Source organism: Rissa tridactyla, chromosome 1, assembly GCF_028500815.1.
Source record: "Rissa tridactyla isolate bRisTri1 chromosome 1, bRisTri1.patW.cur.20221130, whole genome shotgun sequence".
Taxonomy (NCBI): domain Eukaryota; kingdom Metazoa; phylum Chordata; class Aves; order Charadriiformes; family Laridae; genus Rissa; species Rissa tridactyla.
The window spans coordinates 66491126-66510637 of record NC_071466.1 but is presented as its reverse complement, the minus strand read 5'-3'; the positions used below and the strand labels follow the sequence as shown (position 1 = coordinate 66510637).

At 41.4% G+C, this 19512-nt stretch overlaps 1 protein-coding gene across 1 annotated transcript in view; it reads left to right on the top strand.

The window, feature by feature from the left end:
- Nucleotides 1-15999, top strand: part of IRS2 (insulin receptor substrate 2) — a 32006-nt gene extending 16007 nt beyond the window's left edge. Inside the window, exon 2 of the mRNA XM_054182914.1 lies at nucleotides 13559-15999. Coding sequence (XP_054038889.1) covers nucleotides 13559-13563 — 5 coding nt within the window. The 3' untranslated portion in view covers nucleotides 13564-15999. The remainder of the gene's footprint in view (nucleotides 1-13558) is intronic.
- Nucleotides 16000-19512: the final 3513 nt, after the last annotated feature.

The following is a 19512-nucleotide window of genomic DNA, read 5'->3' as shown; positions in this document are numbered from 1 at the left end:
AACACAGATTGAGTCTGGCTTTTTTTTTTTAAGAGACACTTTTGATGACCGTTGGAGACACTGAGGTATCAAAGTGGAAGACACTGTCAAAATTGTTGTGCCTTCTATTAGTGCCTCAGGTTTGTTTTTTCCTCCTTGTAAACGGGTATCTTGTGATTGCTGCAGAAAAGTTTTGGGAGGATTGTTTAGCACAGACAAAATGGGATTATTTGCAAGACGAAGAAGGATATTCCAGAGGAGACCATTTATCCATGTTTTTCCAAACAGATTTTGTAGAATTCAGCTGTGCTGGACTCTTATTTTGGCCTGATGGACACAGGAGTGTAATTAAAAGGCAGAAATACCTTTGTCTGAGGCCAGAGAACTTCAAAATCTGAGGGAACCTTAATGTAGATGTTCTGAGTGAAGCTGCTTAATGCCTTTTTTGTTGCAGATTCCAGCTCAGGTATCTCCAGTATGTTCTAAGGGTCCATGTTCCTGTTTTAGATTTCCACATACGTGGTGGTTTGTTTTTTTCTTTAGCTAGCCAGTGTTCTTGCACATTACTAGAACAGAGAGGTTTGGCCGAGCCTGTAGGCACCTCATTTGCACCTTCTTAGGAGCCTACCGAAACAGTCCTCTTGAAATAAGGATCTGGCTTCCCTAAGCAGTTGCTGGAAGGATACAGGTGCCTTTTAAGTATTGAAGAGGCTGGTCCAAGCCAGGCTTGGAGATTGGCACAAAGCTGTCTTCCCTGACTATAGAGGGAGCCTATACGCTTGGCATAAATGGAACGTCTAACTTCCAGAGGTCTGTGGCTTGTGAGCTCAGACTTGCTGTGTGGAGTCTATTTTAAGCAGAAGGACTTGAAATGAGACTGATACTCGTATGTGGATCAGCTGGCGTAGCTAAGTATTCCTGCCTGACCTGGACTGTACTCTAGTTAGTTGATGATGTATTGTACTTGTTCAGTAAATGTGAAATTAAAAGGGATTTGTGTTTTCTCTAGCTATGCAGCTGCTGCACTGTTGGCTGAATGCTTTTTCAATGTATTTCCTGGTCAATCACAATATGTGAAATATGCAATGTATCGGGGCCTTAGCACTTGGAAACAAACTGGGGCTTTAAAGGTGCAGACGCCTTGGGGGAAATACTGGTATTTTGCAAAGTAGTTCTTCATGCACGTTGTCTGTGATCTTTCCTTTTCTATTCTTCACAGAGAATAGAACAGCAAATTCTAGAACAGCATTTTAGCTTTTTAAAATCTCTCCTACTGCGTGGTATCCCACAGGAAGTTATAATTCCTTCATGTGACCTCCTGAAGTGTTTACCACACCTATTTGAGATGTCCGAAGCATCTTTAAAGAGCTGGCAATGGGAGAAAATACGTGTAGGTCTTTATGTACTGGAAAGCCTTCCTGAAGTCTAGGGGAATTCTCTGTTGAGCATCGTGGGACTACAGCCAAACTCTTAGGTGTCCCATCTTAGGTGACAAAGATGTTTTTATACTGCTGTTTCTATAAAACAGATTAAATACAATTTCAAAAAGGTGACACTCTCGGTTATGTAGTCGTGTGGTCAGATACGCTGCTATAAGTAAAACATATCTTTCAAAAACACTAAATGAAGTACCGTCAGACTTTGTTAAGAAAATTAAGCGTCATTGGTTGCTTATAAACATACTTACCTGACAACAAACCAGGGGAGCCATAAAACAAAACAAAGACACCTGTGTGGGAGCACTTGGGAGGAGAGGAAAAAAACAGAACTGGTAAAACAGTAGGGTGCAGCTCTATTTGTGTAAATATTTACTGAGAGCCCTTGTAATTACAGAAGAAAGTGCATTTTGCTCTGGAGTTAGCAGTATTGCACATAAATGATGTGCATCACGTTATTTCTGCAGTAAACTATTGGATGGGGAGGACCCAGGGTGCATCCAGTGGATCTGGGAGCAATCCGATTCATTCAGTACAATCTGTTTCTTGCTTGAAAAACAAAGCAAAATATCAGTAAAACAGAGGAGGTAACTTTCTGCTATCACAAGTTATTTTATGACCAACTTCCAGGTTTTAAACTGGTGTTCCCAGAAGATAAACTGTAACCACCAAAATTAATTTTCTGAAGAGTTTGCTAAGCTTTTTGCCTCCGTTTTCAAACAGAATATCAGTTAGCCTCCAGGAGTGATATGTGGATGATATTTATGATGCCCATGTGACAAAATACATCCTCTCCTTTCATGTCTTAACGTAATACTGGCTTCTGTACGTAATACAATCCATATCAGCTTCAGAAAGAAATGCTAATTCATCTCCAGGTTAAATTCAGAGCAGGAAATTACAGGTGCCCGTGTTTGTTTTAAAAATGCAACATAAAAATGTTGTGGTTTTTATTATTTTTTTAGCTTTTGCCAGAAATGCGTTTGATGGAAGGGAGAACACAATCCAGTTTGTAAATAAGAAATCTGCAAATAATGTTCTCTGAGACATCGTTTTGCTTTGATTACTAAGGTGTGTGTTTATCGAAGGAATAGTAGGAAAAGTCTGCTGGGGGACTGTGTTAGAGTGGCCGTTTTCAAGGACACTTCGTGGGTTGCTGTAGGGTGATAAGTATTAAGGCTCAAGTAGATGACAGTGTTAAAATCAACAGGGACAGGGCACCTCGCTAAATTTGTGAGCCTGGCTTTCAGAGAGTATCCACTGTGCCCAGTGTAGCTGTGGGCTGTGAGCCTACAGTCCCAAGGAAGTTAATGAGATCTCGGTCCGTGGTCGTTAATGAGCTGGCTATGGGTACTTTTCTAAACATTATCTGGTGAGATGATCATAGCCCCATTGTGTACCTGAGCTTACCTTACCTGAGGGTAAGATGTTTTGATCATTCTCTGTGGAGGTATTATAAAGTATTTGCTTAAACTCGACTCTTTTGGTTCTGGGCAGGATCTGTCTACCAAATCCCATGTCTGAACTGTGGGACCAGGACATTTGCCAGGCCTAGGTTTATGGCATGGTCACTCCAGTCACCTTCTGGCTATGTGGAAGGTGACAGACAAAGGCCCAGGTTTGCATCATCTCCCAACTCCCATCCTGTCCCCTGATGCTCATCTAGGGGGGAAACCCAGCCTCAGACAGGGAGGGACTCCCTGAGCACTGCAGTGGGTTCTCTGGTGGCTTCCCATCATAGTCTTGCTTACAGCTCAGGGCTTTGGGCTATCGACAGAGTCCACTCACCTCATTTCAGGTGTGGCCATAGTCATTTCTGAGTATCTTAAATTCAGTCTTAGCGATAGGTTGAGGTAGAGAGAAACCAGTCACAATTTATGTATTTTTATTTTGTGTTATATAGATTATATTTAACAGATGCCACAGGGGCAAGGAGTACAGCTGAATACAGCAAGACACCTAGATGATTATAAAATAGCAACTGTACTACTCTAATGAGCAGGAATAGGTCTGTAAATGTTTTTGACCAGGGATAAGCTAAACTTGGTAGTTCAAACAGGCAGAAATAATGTTCCTGCAGAAATATTTTTATGGCTTAAAAAAAAAAAAAATTATTCACAGAAAAGTGCAGGAATGTGCTCAGGGGTGATGCGATGAGGGGCAGCTTGCCCTGCTTGGAGGAAAACCTGCTGCTTACGGCTTGAGCGGCAGCTGGGAGCCATGTCCCTGACACACAATGAACTGGTCAGGCTGTGCTTTGGTTTTAGCTCCCTCTTGTCATGTCTGATGAGTGGTCTGGTAGTACGAGGAAGTTCACCTTTTCACAAGGTTTTGTTGTAATAGCTCTTTCTCACAAATCTAATCTTTCAAATTCTTTCTGCAGTGTTGTTTCCAAGTACTTTTCTGGAGTGGTTTTTTTTGTTTGTTTCGGTTTTTGGGGGTTTTTTGTTTGTTTGTTTGTTTTGGTTGGTTGGTTTTGTGTTTTTTGTTTGTGGTGGTTTTTTTTAGTTCTTTTATGTGTTTCTAACAGGAGCAATACCTTTGATGTCATAATCACAATTCTGTTCAGTTAGTTTACTGTAGTTAGTAGAAATATATTGTGCCTATGTGCATGTACAGTGTCTGGAACTATAGGCTCCATTAGTAGAGGTTTCTAACAACAACAATATAAAACCCCCAAAGTTTACAGAATACTGCTTTTAAAATAAGGAGACACTGACCTTATTCATGGAAATATTTTACTTTTTTTTTTAATCCAAACATTTCTATATAGAAGCTTGAATTATTGTTTAAGTGGAAGTAATAAAGGAAAAAGGTTAAGGGCCTAACCTGGTTTGTGCTACTGTATTAACCACTCTGAACTACAAGACAGTTTTAAAAGAACAGGGGTAAGAACTTAAGTGCAACAAGATTAATAGCTGAAGTGAAAGATGTAGCTGTTTAATGACTCAGTAATGACACTTCAAAAGATACGAAATTGAGAAAGTAAACTGTTGTTACATTTTCTAAGGAGTATTACACAAAAGGCATTCTTTCAGTGTGAGAAGAGGATCCTAACCTGGAAAGTAATGACTTAAATTTGGACAGATCAAACCTCAAAAAAAAAAAAAAGGGAGGAAAACAAATCTTCGTGTAAACGTGGTTAAAACGAAAATAAATTGTAGGAGCTCTCAGTGTCAAATACTGAGAACCTATTGGGAAATTGTGTAAAAAGAGAATACCTCTTTTTTCCTCTTTTTTTTTTTTTTGTCTTAAAGAGCAGACTTGAAGTAAATGGCTAAAATAAAGTAGTGACCTTCGAGAAATACTGTACATCTGTGGATACTTCTTTCTCTTCTCACAGAGAATTTCTTTTCTCTCCCTCTACTGCAGTCCGTGTACACAGTGCAACTGATTTCCCATCCAAGTGTTAGAAACCTTTTCAGGTTAACATATAGCATAGTTTTTCTTGTTGCAGGAATCCTGCAGAAAGTGTTGGCCAGCCGTACAGGGCTTTTCATCCCAGTTTTGCGGGACTGTATAGAAATGCTTGGGCACTGTGTTTTTGAGCCTTTCCATTGTCCTCTCAGGGTGTAGATGGGAATGTCGGTGCAGGGGAATTGCACTTCCTGCTGTGTCTCAATGTATTGAATAAAAGAAGGACAACATGTCATGACATATGGACGGTGAGTCTTACCTGTACATGGGAAGTGAGACTTCAGCTTTACTGGGGACAATAAGCTAACATGTAGCAGGTTCGGAACAAGCAGAAGGAAATCATTCTTCTTGCACCCTTTAGTTCAGGTGTGAAACTCCATGAAGGTTTTCAAGGCGTAGTGCGGTGGGGTCCTGGATAGGTAAATCATTAGAAGCTAGATGAGAACTTGAGGAAGTATCTCTGTATGCTTATCTTGCTTTTTATAGTCTTGCTTAAGCAGCTGCGTTTGACCCACTGTCAGAGAGAGGAAACTGGATTAGAGGAGACTTTAGCCTGCCTCAGTGCAGCTGTTCTGTGCTGTGTTGCTCATTTCACTAAATGGCTTTGAGGCGGTTGGGGGGTGGTGGTGTCTTTTCATCACGGAACATGAAGTCTGCAACTTCTTGCCTAGCTTCACTTTTCCCTCACTTGCCTGTTACTGACTGATTCGCGTTGACCACGGTGGAACGCAAAAGATTTCTCAAAAAGCATTGGCAGAAATTGAAAATCATCCTTTAAAATCTTTTTCTTTCCTACTACCAAATGCTCAGAGTTTTAAATGAGGGTGTGACAAGAAGAGAATGCGGTAGGGAAAAGGTTGCCCTCCCGTGCATGCCAGGCTGTTCCTCTTAGCCCTTCCCTGCTTTCTTTTCTTCTCCCTTTGCTCCGCATGTATCTCTTCCATGAGAAGAAGTATCTCTCTGGATGCATCTCCTAACTTGAAAGGCCAAAAGCGGCAGCAGCCAGCTGGTTTAGTGTGGGACCATGCAGTTGTGTTTAGATGCCAGGTTAGATGCATAAATGAATGTATGTAATGCCAGGGGTGTTTCAGTCTGCTTGGTAAGTGGTCTGAAATTCAGTTTGCAAAACAGGCAGGTAGCTGACTCTGAAAAGGTTGTGGAGAGCCTTGTGTTTTAAAGCATGCTGCTCTCTGGAAGATAAATGGCTAGCTGTAGGATGGAGGAATACTCCAGTCTCCATAAAGACCTCGTAAATCTGAAACCTCTTTTGATATTGGGTGCCTAAGCCCTTTTGGCAAGGACGGAGGCAGGGATCAGTCTTTCAAGGAGTGCCTGGAAGAAGTGTTTCTGTTCCCCTGCCCACAATATTTATGTGGCTAGAGCACTCACCTGGGACTGACCAGCATCCAGTACCTTTCTGGCTGAAAAAATAATCTCATGCCTCTTTCCACCCTCCCCATCCCTAGTGCATCTTAGCCATATATTCTTTGGTAGAGTGCTCTTGTTCTTTCTTACCAAAGCTGTTTTCATGGAATAATTAGATATCCACTGTAATGGAAGGGGAGAGTGAACATGACATCCCACAATTTGCACGAGTCCTTATCCCTGTTCCCATGAATATTTAAATTTTTAATATGACTGATTCTTCAATTTGATCACTGGAAAAGATTGCTTTTTCTCCCAAGTGAGAGAGAGAGAGAAAAAGCATGCTTTTAGGTTCTTTGAGAGCACTCTAGCACTTTGTGTTCAGGCACGTGGATGGAGGTAACCTCGTGGCTCAGAAGAAGCTATTGGACTTTGGTATTGGCCATTGATAACTAGAATGGCAGTCAGGTTCTCACTCATGGATCTAACCAGGAGTCTGATTATACTCCCCCCCCGCCCCTGTTACTTGCCTGAAATAGGTCCACCAACACTGATGGCATTTCAGTTGGCAGCTGTGTGAGATTATCAGTCTCTACTTACCAGAGCTCTTCTTTCTTGTCAGACCTTGTTGCCCTTGTTAATGACTACTGACGTACATTAGAAGAGGGACAAATATGCCTTTGACATCCCAGCTGAGCAAACTTCCCAGCAGTTTTAAAGAATCATAGAATGTGTTGGGTTGGAAGGGACCTTGAAAGGTCAGCTAGTCCAACCCCCCTGCAGTGAGCAGGGACATCTTTAACTAGATCAGGTTGCTCAGAGCCTTATCAAGCCTGGCCTTGAATGTCTCCAGGGATGGGGCCTCCACCACCTCTCTGGGCAACCTGTTCCAGTGTCTCACCACCCTCATTGTAAAGAACTTCTTCCTAATGTGCAATGTAAACCTACCCTGCTCTAGTTTCAAACCATTGCCCCTCATCCTATCACTACATGCCCTTGCAAGCAGCCCCTCCCCATCTCTCCTGTAGGCCCCCTTCAGGTACTGGAAGGCCGCTATAAGGTCTCCCCGGAGCCTTCTCTTCTCCAGGCTGAACAACCCCAACTCTCCCAGCCTGTCTTCATAGGAGAGGTGCTCCAGCCCTCTGATCGTCTTTGTGGCCCTCCTCTGGACTTGCTCCAACAGGTCCATGTCCTTCTTGTGCTGAGGGTTCTAGAGCTGGGCACAGTACTTCAGAGCTGAATACTGTATGCAAAGGTGTGTAAAAGGATATGGTCTTTGCTCCTAAAATGAATACCAAGTCATACACCTCACAGAGTTGGAGATCTTTCATAACTCTTATTCATCTCAACCTAACGTGAAATAGGGCAGCAGAATTGTTACTTAGGAGTGCCCATTTCTTCTCCTTGACTATAAGGAGCTAGAATGACTAGGGTGAGTAGGTCAGAGATGTAGAGGTACACACTGGGGGTGGCAGAAGTTAGCCGAGTATTGCCTAGTGTTTGCTGTAGGGGCAAATGTGCTGATTCAGTTGGTTTTGTTGTGTCTCCAAAGATGGGGTTGGTAGGTAGCTCAGTGGATGAGTCACCATTCCCTTCCTCCCTCGCCCTTCATTGCTGGTAAGGTGAGCGTGTTGTTTTGCAAAAATTCTGTCTCTTAAGAAACTTCCGCCCTCACTTTGTATGCAAAGTGCTGTCCCTGGAGTTTGCATAGTGCTGTCAGTCTGCGCTGTCTCCTTGGGGTGGTGGAAGGAGCTGTAAAAATCAAGGCAAACGCCTACCTGAGGCCCCGTTTGCAGTGTTGGGTTTTGAATCTGCTCTGATAAAGGAACGGTGTGAGGGTTGTAAGTTGGTGCGCAACTCCAGTTGCATGGTAATGGTCATCAACCAAGAACGTGACTTCGTGTTCCACCATGGTTAAATCCCGTGCATGTGAACTGTCGAGTGGCTCCCTGCCTGGCTGCCACAGACTGATCTTTTCAGTGGCAAATTTTCTATATAGTTTCCACGTCTGCTTCTCTCTGTGTGTCTCCGTCCCCCTTACAAACTCCCAGTGGAAGGCCAAAAGGACTAAACATTATTTTTTTTCCTAGCATTTTGTTTGCTCAGAGAAAGCAGCTTGATTTTGTTTAATTTCATGTAATGTTTTGAATGGTTGTATACCCGACTGGCAAGGGAGAGGATAATTGAACACATTTCAGATGTTGAGGTTTTATCCCTAATCATGGGATTAAATCACATCTATACAAACTTGTTTAATAGTACACAGTGGCTGTAGCTCTGAAATTAAGAGATATAACAGCAACTGTATTAAATTAATCCTGGAAAAATGAGCATGTCTAGTTTCTTAATTTTAAATTTGAAGTGCCTATTTTTATTAAATTGATATGGGAAATGTATTTCTGGAACGGCACTTTAGCTATAAATTCATTATAATGACATTTGTAAGTTTAATCCTTTATTTTCCACATAATTACATTTTAATGTTTAGCTATTCATACTACAAAATCTATAAGAACCTTGACAAAATGATATGAAACACAAATTATATCAAATTCTGAAATCAACTAAGCATAGCCGTCACTGTCATCTGTACTTCTACTGTAGACTCAGCTGCTTAAACTATAGTGTAAGATTCTAAGTGCTAGTTGTGTAAATACATGGTATCAAATGTAGATTACTTTGATTTTTAGTACCTTTGGATAAAAGTTGACAGGCAGCATCTTTTTCCAGATAATGTAGTGTTTTGTTTCCCACTGGTTGGGGAGTGGTTATTTTAATGCAATTCAAGATGTTATGATTTTTAACTATTTGACATGAGAGTTAAAAGTACTATAAAGCTCATTTTAATGCAGATAACTGTGGCCATAAAATCCCTACTTTTAAGAAATTCAGTGATTTTTTTTTTTTTCAGACTATTAGTCATGAAGAATCTATGTTGACCTGATGCTTGCTTTTCTAAATTCATAAAAAAACAGAGACATATCTAAATAACATTACGTACTGTTTCTTAATGGAATAACATACTGAAAGAGCATAGTTATATATGAGGCAACATGTCTCCAATTATGATCACCCATGACTGGTTTAAAAAAATAACAACAACATGGCTTTCAACATGGCTTTTTCATTTCATGGTTTAACTCCCCCCCCGCCCCCCCCTCCCATCAAATGTGGGAACATTTTACTCTGGGTGGATATTATTCATGGGCTTTGTAAACTGTTAGAGCATACTACTTTAGGTTTTCCTGCGAAGTGTTGGTATGGCAAGTGTTTAAGCTCTGATTGAAACCTTTTGCTGCGATGGTGGCCGAGCTCAGCTTTATTTGGTATGAGCAGTCCTGCTGAACGGAGCTCTGATTCCCTGGAATTACTTGTGGAGAGCCATAGCTCAGCACATGAGTTGTTCCGTTATCCTTAGCAGGGTTACCTATGTACTTCATATTAAATATGGTATTTATTAAATTGCTTAATCGGAGTCAGAGCCAGGTCAGGATTGGGCTGCCACTGTGCACATCCCGGGGAGCGGACAGGCTGCATTCACGTTGGGGTGCTTGGCCAAATTGTGACCTTACAATGCGTGCGTGTGTGTGCACACCCTACAATCCTTCCGGTAAAGAAGCCCTCAGAGACTGCTGTTCAGAACATCTCCCGTTGCCATCAGTGCCAGGTTGGCATGGGGTTTATCTCCATCAGGACCCATGCTGTCCCTCCCCACCCTCAGCCCCTGCCGCCTGCCCCCCTGCTCCCTTCCTTGCCGATGCTCTGGGCGCAGGGAAGGTGCTGCCGAGGTGCCAGGCTACAACCCCTGCAGATGCCTGCAAGCCCGTCTCCTGCGGGATGCCCGGCCAGGTACCGTGTGTGATGCTGGAAGGTAGGGAGGGCTTGCTGGCAGGGGGGACACTTGCCTTTTCTGGCTGGCCAGCTGCCTCGCCCAGGGCCACACATCTCCGCCTGGGTGCCGGGGGGACCAAAGACATCTCCCTGCAGATGGGATTCAGTTCCTTGGGTCGCGTTGTCTAATGGCCTGGCCTGACGCCCGCAGATGTACGTGGTGTTAACCTCCAGAGTCGGTTGTATCAATAGGATCGCTCTTCCAGGGAAAGTCAGTTAGTGGGATCAGAGCCTTAATCGATTTGGCAGGCAGCGTGAGGAGGGGAAACAAAGGGACAAAGGCACCAAGTGATTTGCCCGGGAGTCAGGGCAGAAGCCCGTGGCGGAGCTGGGGGCTCTGCGGCCGATGCCTGATCCGCTCGGGCGGTCGCGCTGCCAGCAGAATAAATATACTGGTTCTGGATAACCAGCAAGTGTTTTGCCATGAGCCACGTGAGTAGCTGTTTCTGCCTGCGTGCTTGTTAGCAGATGAGAATTATTTTTAGGAATTAAGAAAATTTTTATTCATGGCTTACCAGCTTTGAAAATTAATAAGCAGACTAGATCTTCTTTAATTGACTAACCATTGTATTCTCTTCACAACATATATTTAATAAGTCTCTGAGTATTTGGTAGTTTCCTAGCAATTTGTGTGTGTATTTACTATCTGATTTATTCCCCAAGAAGCACTAGTTTTAGAAACTCAGCATTGGTCATGGATGCTTTTCTTAAAGCCCAAAACCAAGAGGAAACTTCAGTATTAAACCAGTGCTGGACTTTGTATTTTGATTTGTGGGTGCCCACGGGGAATGAGGTTATCAAATAATATGTGTCCTGTAGGAATTCTGTTTAGTTCCTGAATAAAGACAATGTGTGCGTGACTTGCTGTGTAAGTGGAATGTTGACCTGGGACTTGAAATGAGTAGAAGATACTAATCACTGAAGTAAAAATTAACAGGGATATTGATGTAATTTTTTTCTTACTTGTTTTCACTTTAGTGTGGAACTTGCAACTTAATTTCTTGCAAGTAGGCTTCCTCTGAAGCTGACATTGCAAGAGTCCGTTTGGGTTAGGTTTTGAGTTACAGGTCAGCGTTACAGACTCATTGGATGATGTGTTTATTGCATCATAGGCTCTTAGGCTTGTGCCCACAGTCCCATCCCATCATCCACCTACAAAACCCTATGAAGCAAGTTTGGAAGTGCTTTGAGGCATCGGCCGCTTCACCTGCTCCAGTCTAATTTTGGCTGGAAAGTCCGCGTTGTGCTCTAAGAACAAGGGCAGGTTTACTCAGTTGCTAATAATCCTCCCTGCCGACTGCCCTAGGCTGACATACTTCTGGAAACATACTTGTTTGTGTTCCTTGCATGTGCAAAAATATCTTCCTCTGATTTCCGTATCTGAACACATGATATTTATTTTTTTTTTTAACCTCATTTGGGTTTCACTACCATGTGGCTACTTTTGGGAATCTAAACTTAGTTGTCAGGTTGGTTTGCATTTGGAGGAGGAAAGCAACAGCACAGCGTCAGCGTGTATCTTTAAACCTTCGCTTGCTTGGCTACATGATGCATTTGCATCCTGCCTCCCTGAGCAAGAGTCAGAATGAAGTGGTTTGTTAGGCGGCTTTTCCTCAAATGAGGGATCTCTGCTCCCTTCCCAGAGCCATCCATCCTGCCGCTCGTTCTCCCACGCAGACTTACCGGATGATGATGATGGCCGTTTTGGGGCTCCCTTGATTGCCTCATAAGCCAGTTCAAGTTCTTAATTTGAAACACCCTCCCAGCCCAAACAATGAAAGCTCATTTTCTGAAGATTGAGTGGGTAGATTTGACTTAGTTTCTGATTAGAAAAGTGGCAACAAATAAATGGCACTGGTTGAGGGCAATGAGATGCTTTCCTTTTGGTCTTGGCAAGCTATTAATTCATCTTGAGCTGTGTCGTGAAATAAAATCCTAAGTAACATCTTAAGTAGCTGATCATGTAGTGGCTCCAATTGACTTCAGCAGGACTTATTCCTTAGGTAACCCTTAGCTCTGAGAGAGTCAATGGCAATTTAGCAATTCTCACTTATATGCCAAGATATGTCAGTCAACCTTTGTTTTTGTGTAGACCTGAAGAAAAGCGTTTCTTTTGGTTTGTCGAAGACTTATATGAATTGAAACTTGCATAGATAAGCACTATGCTTACTTTGACATCCAGGTTTTGTACGTAGTTTATTTTGATTTTACGGTCCTTAGGGAATTAAAAATATACAGGAATACTGTCGTCTTGTATCCATACAGTCAAAATTGTTGGATTATATCCTTTACAGACTTTTCTAAGTTAGTTCCCAAAGCGTTCCAAATAACTTCAGTTTTTAGGAAAATTTCATACTAAAATTTTTATTTAACTTGGAAACTTGGAGCCAACAACATACAACAAGAAAGTTGCTATGAACTATTAAATGAACTAGACACTCTTAATAGCACTTAGCGTGAATGTAATTTTGCAGCCTGATGTTGTATCGGGATGTTCCACTTAGCACCTTTCAAAATGAGGTGTCAATGTTTTGTCATGTAAAATTTACAGTCTTGGTGATTTAATCACTGCTGTTTGTGCATTGCTGCTTTCCAAATATTATAGCAAACAGGAAAAATCTGCACAATAAGCAACATACTAAGGAAATTTTGATTTTTTTTTTTTTTTTAAAATGCCCATGTCAACAAATTATCTTAATGCTGTGAGTTACTCAGTATAATAATGCCCCTTTATGGCAGTGGCACACACTATCCATTAATTCTTTGCAGTGAAAAAACACAAAAGGAGTCAGCTGCATTCTGTAAAATAGAATGGGTCACTTTGTAATTCATTTCTATTTTACTGTATAATTCACCTTGACTATTTAAAGCAGCTTTAAACAGTCAGTAACCTAGAGAAGATGCCTTCTATTTGCTTACCTACCCACTTTTTTACTTCTGGAAGTAAAAGGTTCTTTCTATAATTTGTTTATGTTTCTAGAAGACTCTTTCCCTAAAGACAATATAGTCTCAAGAAACTTGTTTTTAATGTCTGGAAATGGACAGCTTTTAATAACACCCAGCTGACTAAAAAACCCGTTGAGTCTGTACCTACTTTCTGTGACCCCTTTTCCTTTCCACTGGTGCAAATGGCGATGGTCACAACTTGAACTGGGGGGGATTATTGTGTTGGGTTTTCTAACCAGTTCTGTCTCCCGTGGTTTGCTGGTCTGAAGAGCCACAGCTAAAAAGTTCTAAAATAAGGAGGTGGTATTGGATTGGGGAGTACTCCCTTTACTGCCTCTGCAATACCTTGTGATGTATACAAATATAAAAGCAGTGAGGTGCTTTGTTGTTTGGTTGTTTGGTTTTTTGTTCATTAAACCCCATTCTGAATAATCTCTTTATGGTATTTTTTGTGTTTAAAATTGTAAATATGATTATCTTTTTTTTTTCAGCTTTTATTGACTTTGTTTCATTTTTCTTTTCAGAGTGAAGGAGTTAATTTTCTCACCATGACCTCAAACAACAGAGTACAACATTCAAAGAAGCTGCTCAGCATATACCTTTTTTTTTTTTGTTGTTGTTGTTTTGTTTTGTTTGGTAACTGAAGCTGCTTAAGGTTTACTTTTTGTTGTTGTTATTGTTGGTCCGGACAGTTACTTACAACCTGTTGTGGACTAAACTGTGCAACAAATCTGGGAGGAAGGGAAAGCAACCTGCCTAACTCGTTACCTGTCCATGGCATCTACGGTATCATTTTGCTGCTGTTTCAACAGGAGTTGGAGATGCTCTTTAGACCCTAGGAACTTTTCTGCCGGCCTCTTTAACTAATGGCCAATGCCTTTATTTCCTTTTTTCTGCAAAGACGAACTGTATTTATTCTTCGGCATATTAGGGGATTCTGTAACGCCTGCTGAAGCAGTGAGATCTGGTATTTACTGGCGTAATTTCAAGCCTACCACAGTCCTACCTCAGTTCAAAGTAAAGCCGGATTTGCGGTGTCGGTGTACGACAGGACCTCCTTGATCTCTATGCTGAGTCTCTCTCGAGAACGGTCGTCAGCCTTACTGAACTTGCAACGCGTACAGCTGCTGCTGCTGCTGGGTTATTCGTGAATCACTAGCCGCAGGGTTTATACTTCTCAGACAAAGCCGAACCAGGGCACTGAAATGGCGAAAATGGGACGAAACTCTGTGAATCGGGCTTGGACCGAGGATTCGGAGTAGTTGAAAAATGTAAAATGTGTAACTGAAGCAATGTAAGTTAAAAACAGCAAACTGTATTGGGGGTATCTCTCTGTACCTTTGACACACTTGTTTAATCCTCTCTATGTAGGTGTTTATGTAGGTACTTCAGATTGCAAAAGCCTTTTCTCCTATTTAGAAGCTCACTTACCCCGTTCTTAGCTGCGTTTCTTGTAACCAAAAATCCACGTAGGCATGCTAGGAATGCAGGGATGATAATGGGTAGCGGGCAGATTCAAGCGCTAATATTAACGCAGTATTATCTTGCCATCTAGAAAGTCCTGATACTTGCCTTCTACCAGGAAAGCACCGTTGCAGCTACAGGCATTGTTACAGGGAAGAAGAACTGTTGCAGTCACTTATCCTGAGTTCTTTTCAAGGCTACCTGCGCATCACGTTTCCAGTAGCCTGAAAATCCGAGTGATGTGGCGGCTACTGTCACAAATGTCACATACAGCTGTCGCACCAGACTAGCAGAATGTCACGCCACCTTGTTTCTCCTTCGATAAATTTGTTGAAGAGTTCATATACATTTTAAGGGTACCTCCCCAGTGCCTGCTCTGATAGACATGTAAGTATTACTAAGTTATTTGAGTTACGTGAGATTTTTTTTTCTTTTTTTTTTTTTTAAATCATTGTGCTAGGTGGAACCTGTACTTAATGCATTATCTTTTGCGATTATTATTTTTTCCGAGGAAGACGAGAGTCAATGTCTTACAAATATATTGAATGGCAATGCGGTCTTCCTGCTTACATGCTGAATTTTTAGAACTGAGGATTGTATTACAAGACAAAGATGAATGTAAACTAATTCCTTCCCTACCCCATGACACACTTTATTTTTCAGTGTAATTTTTGGGGTCTTAAATCACAGCAATGCATAGGCTAATACAATATTAGATCTAAAATCAATTTAAATATCTAATCTATCTGTTTGAGTTGGTTTTGTTTTGTTTTTTTTTTTAAATACTGTAAGTGGTTCTAAGACATTCTAAAATGCTGCTTGTTTAAGTCTGGAACTAAAAAAAAATAAATAAAAACAAAAAACAAATACCTTTGCCATTTTCTGTCTGACCCCCCCATAGGACAGAGTGTGGTACCTGCTGAATTCAATGTTTTGAACTTCTGTTTTGAAGTAGCCCTCTGTACCAATTCAGAAATCATGCCACTAAAACAAATGGCTAAAATGCATACAGCAACTTCAAAAGAAAAACTTGACAATATAGCCAATTCTTCTCTATCCTGTATATTTCACAAAGGCATATGCAATACTTACATTCTTAATTTAGTTTACAGAATGGAACCAAAATGTATAAATGTTATGTTTGCTAAAACTTCACAATGTATATTGGGTCTTTGTACATTTTGCCTGACTTACCTTAAATTTAAAATATTTTTTGCTATATAACCTTAACAGTTATTAAGCAGTGTTTTCTTTTTGGGTACGTATTGTTTCTGGATATCAAGATGTTAAATATATTTCTTGCTATTGTGATATGACAAGAGACTTAACTTATCTTGCTGTGTCTTCCAATGTACACGCTGTATATAAGGATAAATGTGATGCTGCTGGAGACCAGAATAAATGGAACTAGAGTAGTGTATTGTATTTAGTCTGTATTGATCATGGATGCTCTCCTTAATAGCCATATGCAATAAAATACATTATTTATGAAAGGAGTAAAGTATTTGTGTGCCTGTTTTCTCTAGGGGAGGGGTGGTTTTTCTGGTTGTTTACATAAAATCAGTTTGTTCCCTCTTTCAAATGTAAACATGCTTTCTCTGAACAAATTTTACTGCTCTGCACATACTTACCTGCTTTCCTCTTAACACATGTAACACTCCTGGAAAAACAATGAAATCACTTAAAATCTTGTTTAAGAATATAAAGATCAGTATTGTAAAGGCAAAGCTTGCGTATTTGGGAAATAACTAAGAGCAGAATTTGGTCGTAATTCTTAATTCCAGTTTTAAAAGTGAGTAGAAGACTATGGGAGTCCTTCTGGCAGCCTACTTGGTGAGAACAGCCTGGCCCTATACATTCTGTACAGTCAGTTACACTGGTACAAGGTAAACGGGAACCTAATGCTCTACGTAGGTATCTTCATCTGCTGGCTTGCGTGCAGGGTCACAGTCATGGCACCATGGGGTCGCCGTAGCCTGATCTGCTCCTGGTCAGTAGGAATGTCCCTTGTGTAAATGACCCTTTTCCAATGTTCCGTGCATCCAGGTAAATGATCCATGAGCCCCTGACTCATGACAGGGATTGGGGTGATGAGGGGCAGGGGATGACAGCAGTAGGTTAGTAAAAAGCTTGATGTCCCTTTCACAACGGTGTCTTGCTGAGATCTCCCTCACTTAAGCTGAGGAGTGTCCGAGCAACGCGTCTTTGTTGATCCCATGCAAGGCGTGCTACCAGTGGAGGAGACGTGATCTCTGTGTTCCTCATTTAAAGTCATTTGCAGTGCAATCCTGTCTTGGGACGCGTATGTTACGTTCTCCTGGCCACATATACCACTAAGTGGGCTGGTACTTTCATCGGTACCTTATGTTTTGGGGATAGTTGAAGGTCCGTACTCATACAACTTTGCCTTAAGAGGACCAAACCTGGCTTATTGTCACAAACTCAGGTTCTTCCCCTGAAAGTGCCTTGAATGGAAAAGAGCAATCCTGTCTGTTGCTGCAGTGGGATCATCCTGTGGCTGCTGGAGCGTCTGCGTAAGCCACAGAGTGCAGACGTAAATCACAGACAATCTATATGCTGCCCGAGAGAGAACATTCAGTTCCTTCCCTCATCTGTCCTGACCATCACAGCTGCAGACTTAGCTAGGGGACACAAAATAGGACATTGTGGATCTTACAGTGCCTACATCCTTTAAGAGAAAGAGCAATTGCTTTATTCTTTGAAATCACTCTGGAGATATACAACTATACAAAAATATCTTCTGCTTTTCTGCTGGTAACAGGGTGCGTGAGTGGTACCCTACAGTGCCATGGAAGAAGAATGTGTTTGATAAGACATCTGTAAATCCCATGCCAGATTCTCTAGTGAGTTCAATTTCTGATAATCAGAGCATAAAGGAAACGTTTGGATATCCAGCCCGCTCACAAGACAGTTTGTTGTGATGTCGGCTGCTTCCAAACAGAGCATCATTTGCACTGACCCAAGAGTGTTGCTTCAAAGTCCTCATCCAGTCACTGTCCTTCTCAAGGACCTCAAAGCAGTCCATGGCTTCCTCCTTGGAAACCTTGGTTTACTTTTTGTGGTACGGGGTTCACAGAAGGGTTGATAGGTGTCCGGGTGTCACCTCAGCATGGAATGAGGTTACCTTGAGCGTATACTTGCTCCTGGAGCTTAGAAGCATTCGCAAATTAGCCAGTTCAGAGTGGCTCTGGAGACCACTATAAAGGCATCGCCTTTCAATGGTTTTTAAATAATGAACACAGGACAAGCAGGTTGCCTTCTTCAACACCTGCTCCTACCATTCAACTTGCTTTCTGTTCTCAAAGAGGACGGGACAAAGAAAGGGTTCAGGTCTTTGCTATGCTAATTCTGAACTCATTTGTGAGTATTCTGGGTGAGGAAAGGCAACCTGAAGCCTGCTTTTAGGAAAGCCATTGCTGAATAGTGCAAGGGGAACAGATTTGGCCAGAGATGCAAGCCTTCATGCTCTGTGGGAGGCAAATCACCTGCCAGATCTTTCATTATATTACTATTGCTTCAGTCATTCTCAGATAGCTTTTCCACCTTCAGGAACTTCAGACAGCTTTTGCAGAGACACGAAGATACACTGCAAAACTCACCTGACTTGCACCTGGCTTTTCCTGGGGGACAAAAGTCTCTGAAAGGGTCTGCAAACAGAGGTTATATTTAGTGAATGGTTTATTTGCTTTTTAGGAGCCCTAAATATTTAACTTACAGTTGATGATAGATATTTCTAATTTAAGGGTACAATTTGTGACATTTAGTGGGAATCTGACTTGTGAAAACAGGACTTCACTCTGAAGTATCTCAATGGCCTCCCAAAATAATAGGGACAGAAAATCTCCCCATACACTTCTGAAAATACAGATGCCTGCTGGTCTTTTTATTTTTATTTATTATTTTATTGTGTCCAATCTATATATCAGACTAAACATATGTTTTACAATGTTTAAACTAGGGACGGGGAAACTATGTTCTGTGGGATGGCTATGACACATAACATTGCTTCATATGAGCCATGGCCTCATAAATTTTTTCATACTATTAGGCAACATAGTGTCATGTGTTGAACATGTGGCTGCCAAAAGTTTTTGAAAAGTCTACTTGATCCTCAGTATTTAGTTACAGGGCCTCTTTGCATCTTCTCTTTTCCCCTCTGCTTAAAGTGAGTAATAAACACAATCATAACAATGCATCGGTAAAGTGCTAAACTGCGTGTAGAAGGGATGTCTAGAAGGTGAGGAGCACTACTGCCAAAATACTAGCTCTTGCTCAAGGAAGCGGATGTAAACACCAGGCTGTGTTTACATATTGTAAACTGAGGAGGCAGAGAATGGAATTAGACACGCCTTGAAACAGCCATCAATACCAATACGAGGGGTTCTAGATAAAGGAACAGGATTTCCTTACTTGGAAACATGCTTGCTGCAGATGGACCAGTCAAACTGCACTCCTGTATTTGATGGGAATGAAACATTAATATATTATTCCATCTCAACCTTTGAAATTTCTGCTGCTGCTCCTAAAAGCAGTCGTACTTCTTGTTAAGTCAGGATCCTGTGTGAAAATGTGGGTGTATCCAACAATGCAGTTACTACTTCCCCATTCATTCATTAGCCTGAGTAAGCTGTATCGCAGAGGTGAACATCCAGGCCTACCGTTCTACCTCAGACAAACTCCGACATGGAGATTTAATTTGCCCACGCAAGACAGTCCAGACTTAGATCTTATAATATGACTTAGATTTTCCCAAAGAAAGTGAACTGAAGTCTACTCTTAATTCAAAATATCAGATTGGATGATGAAACTTCGGTATAAAGGGGTGAAATTACTACATCGCCTACTAGAATATTTTTGTGTGAAACCCGACCTTAAAAGAACAGAGTTAATTCATGTCCTAATGCTCCTAATTTCTTTTAAAAATTTCCTTTCACCCAGGCATAATGGCTTTTGGGGCAAATTCCTACACTAAATGACTGCTGAAGGGTCTCCC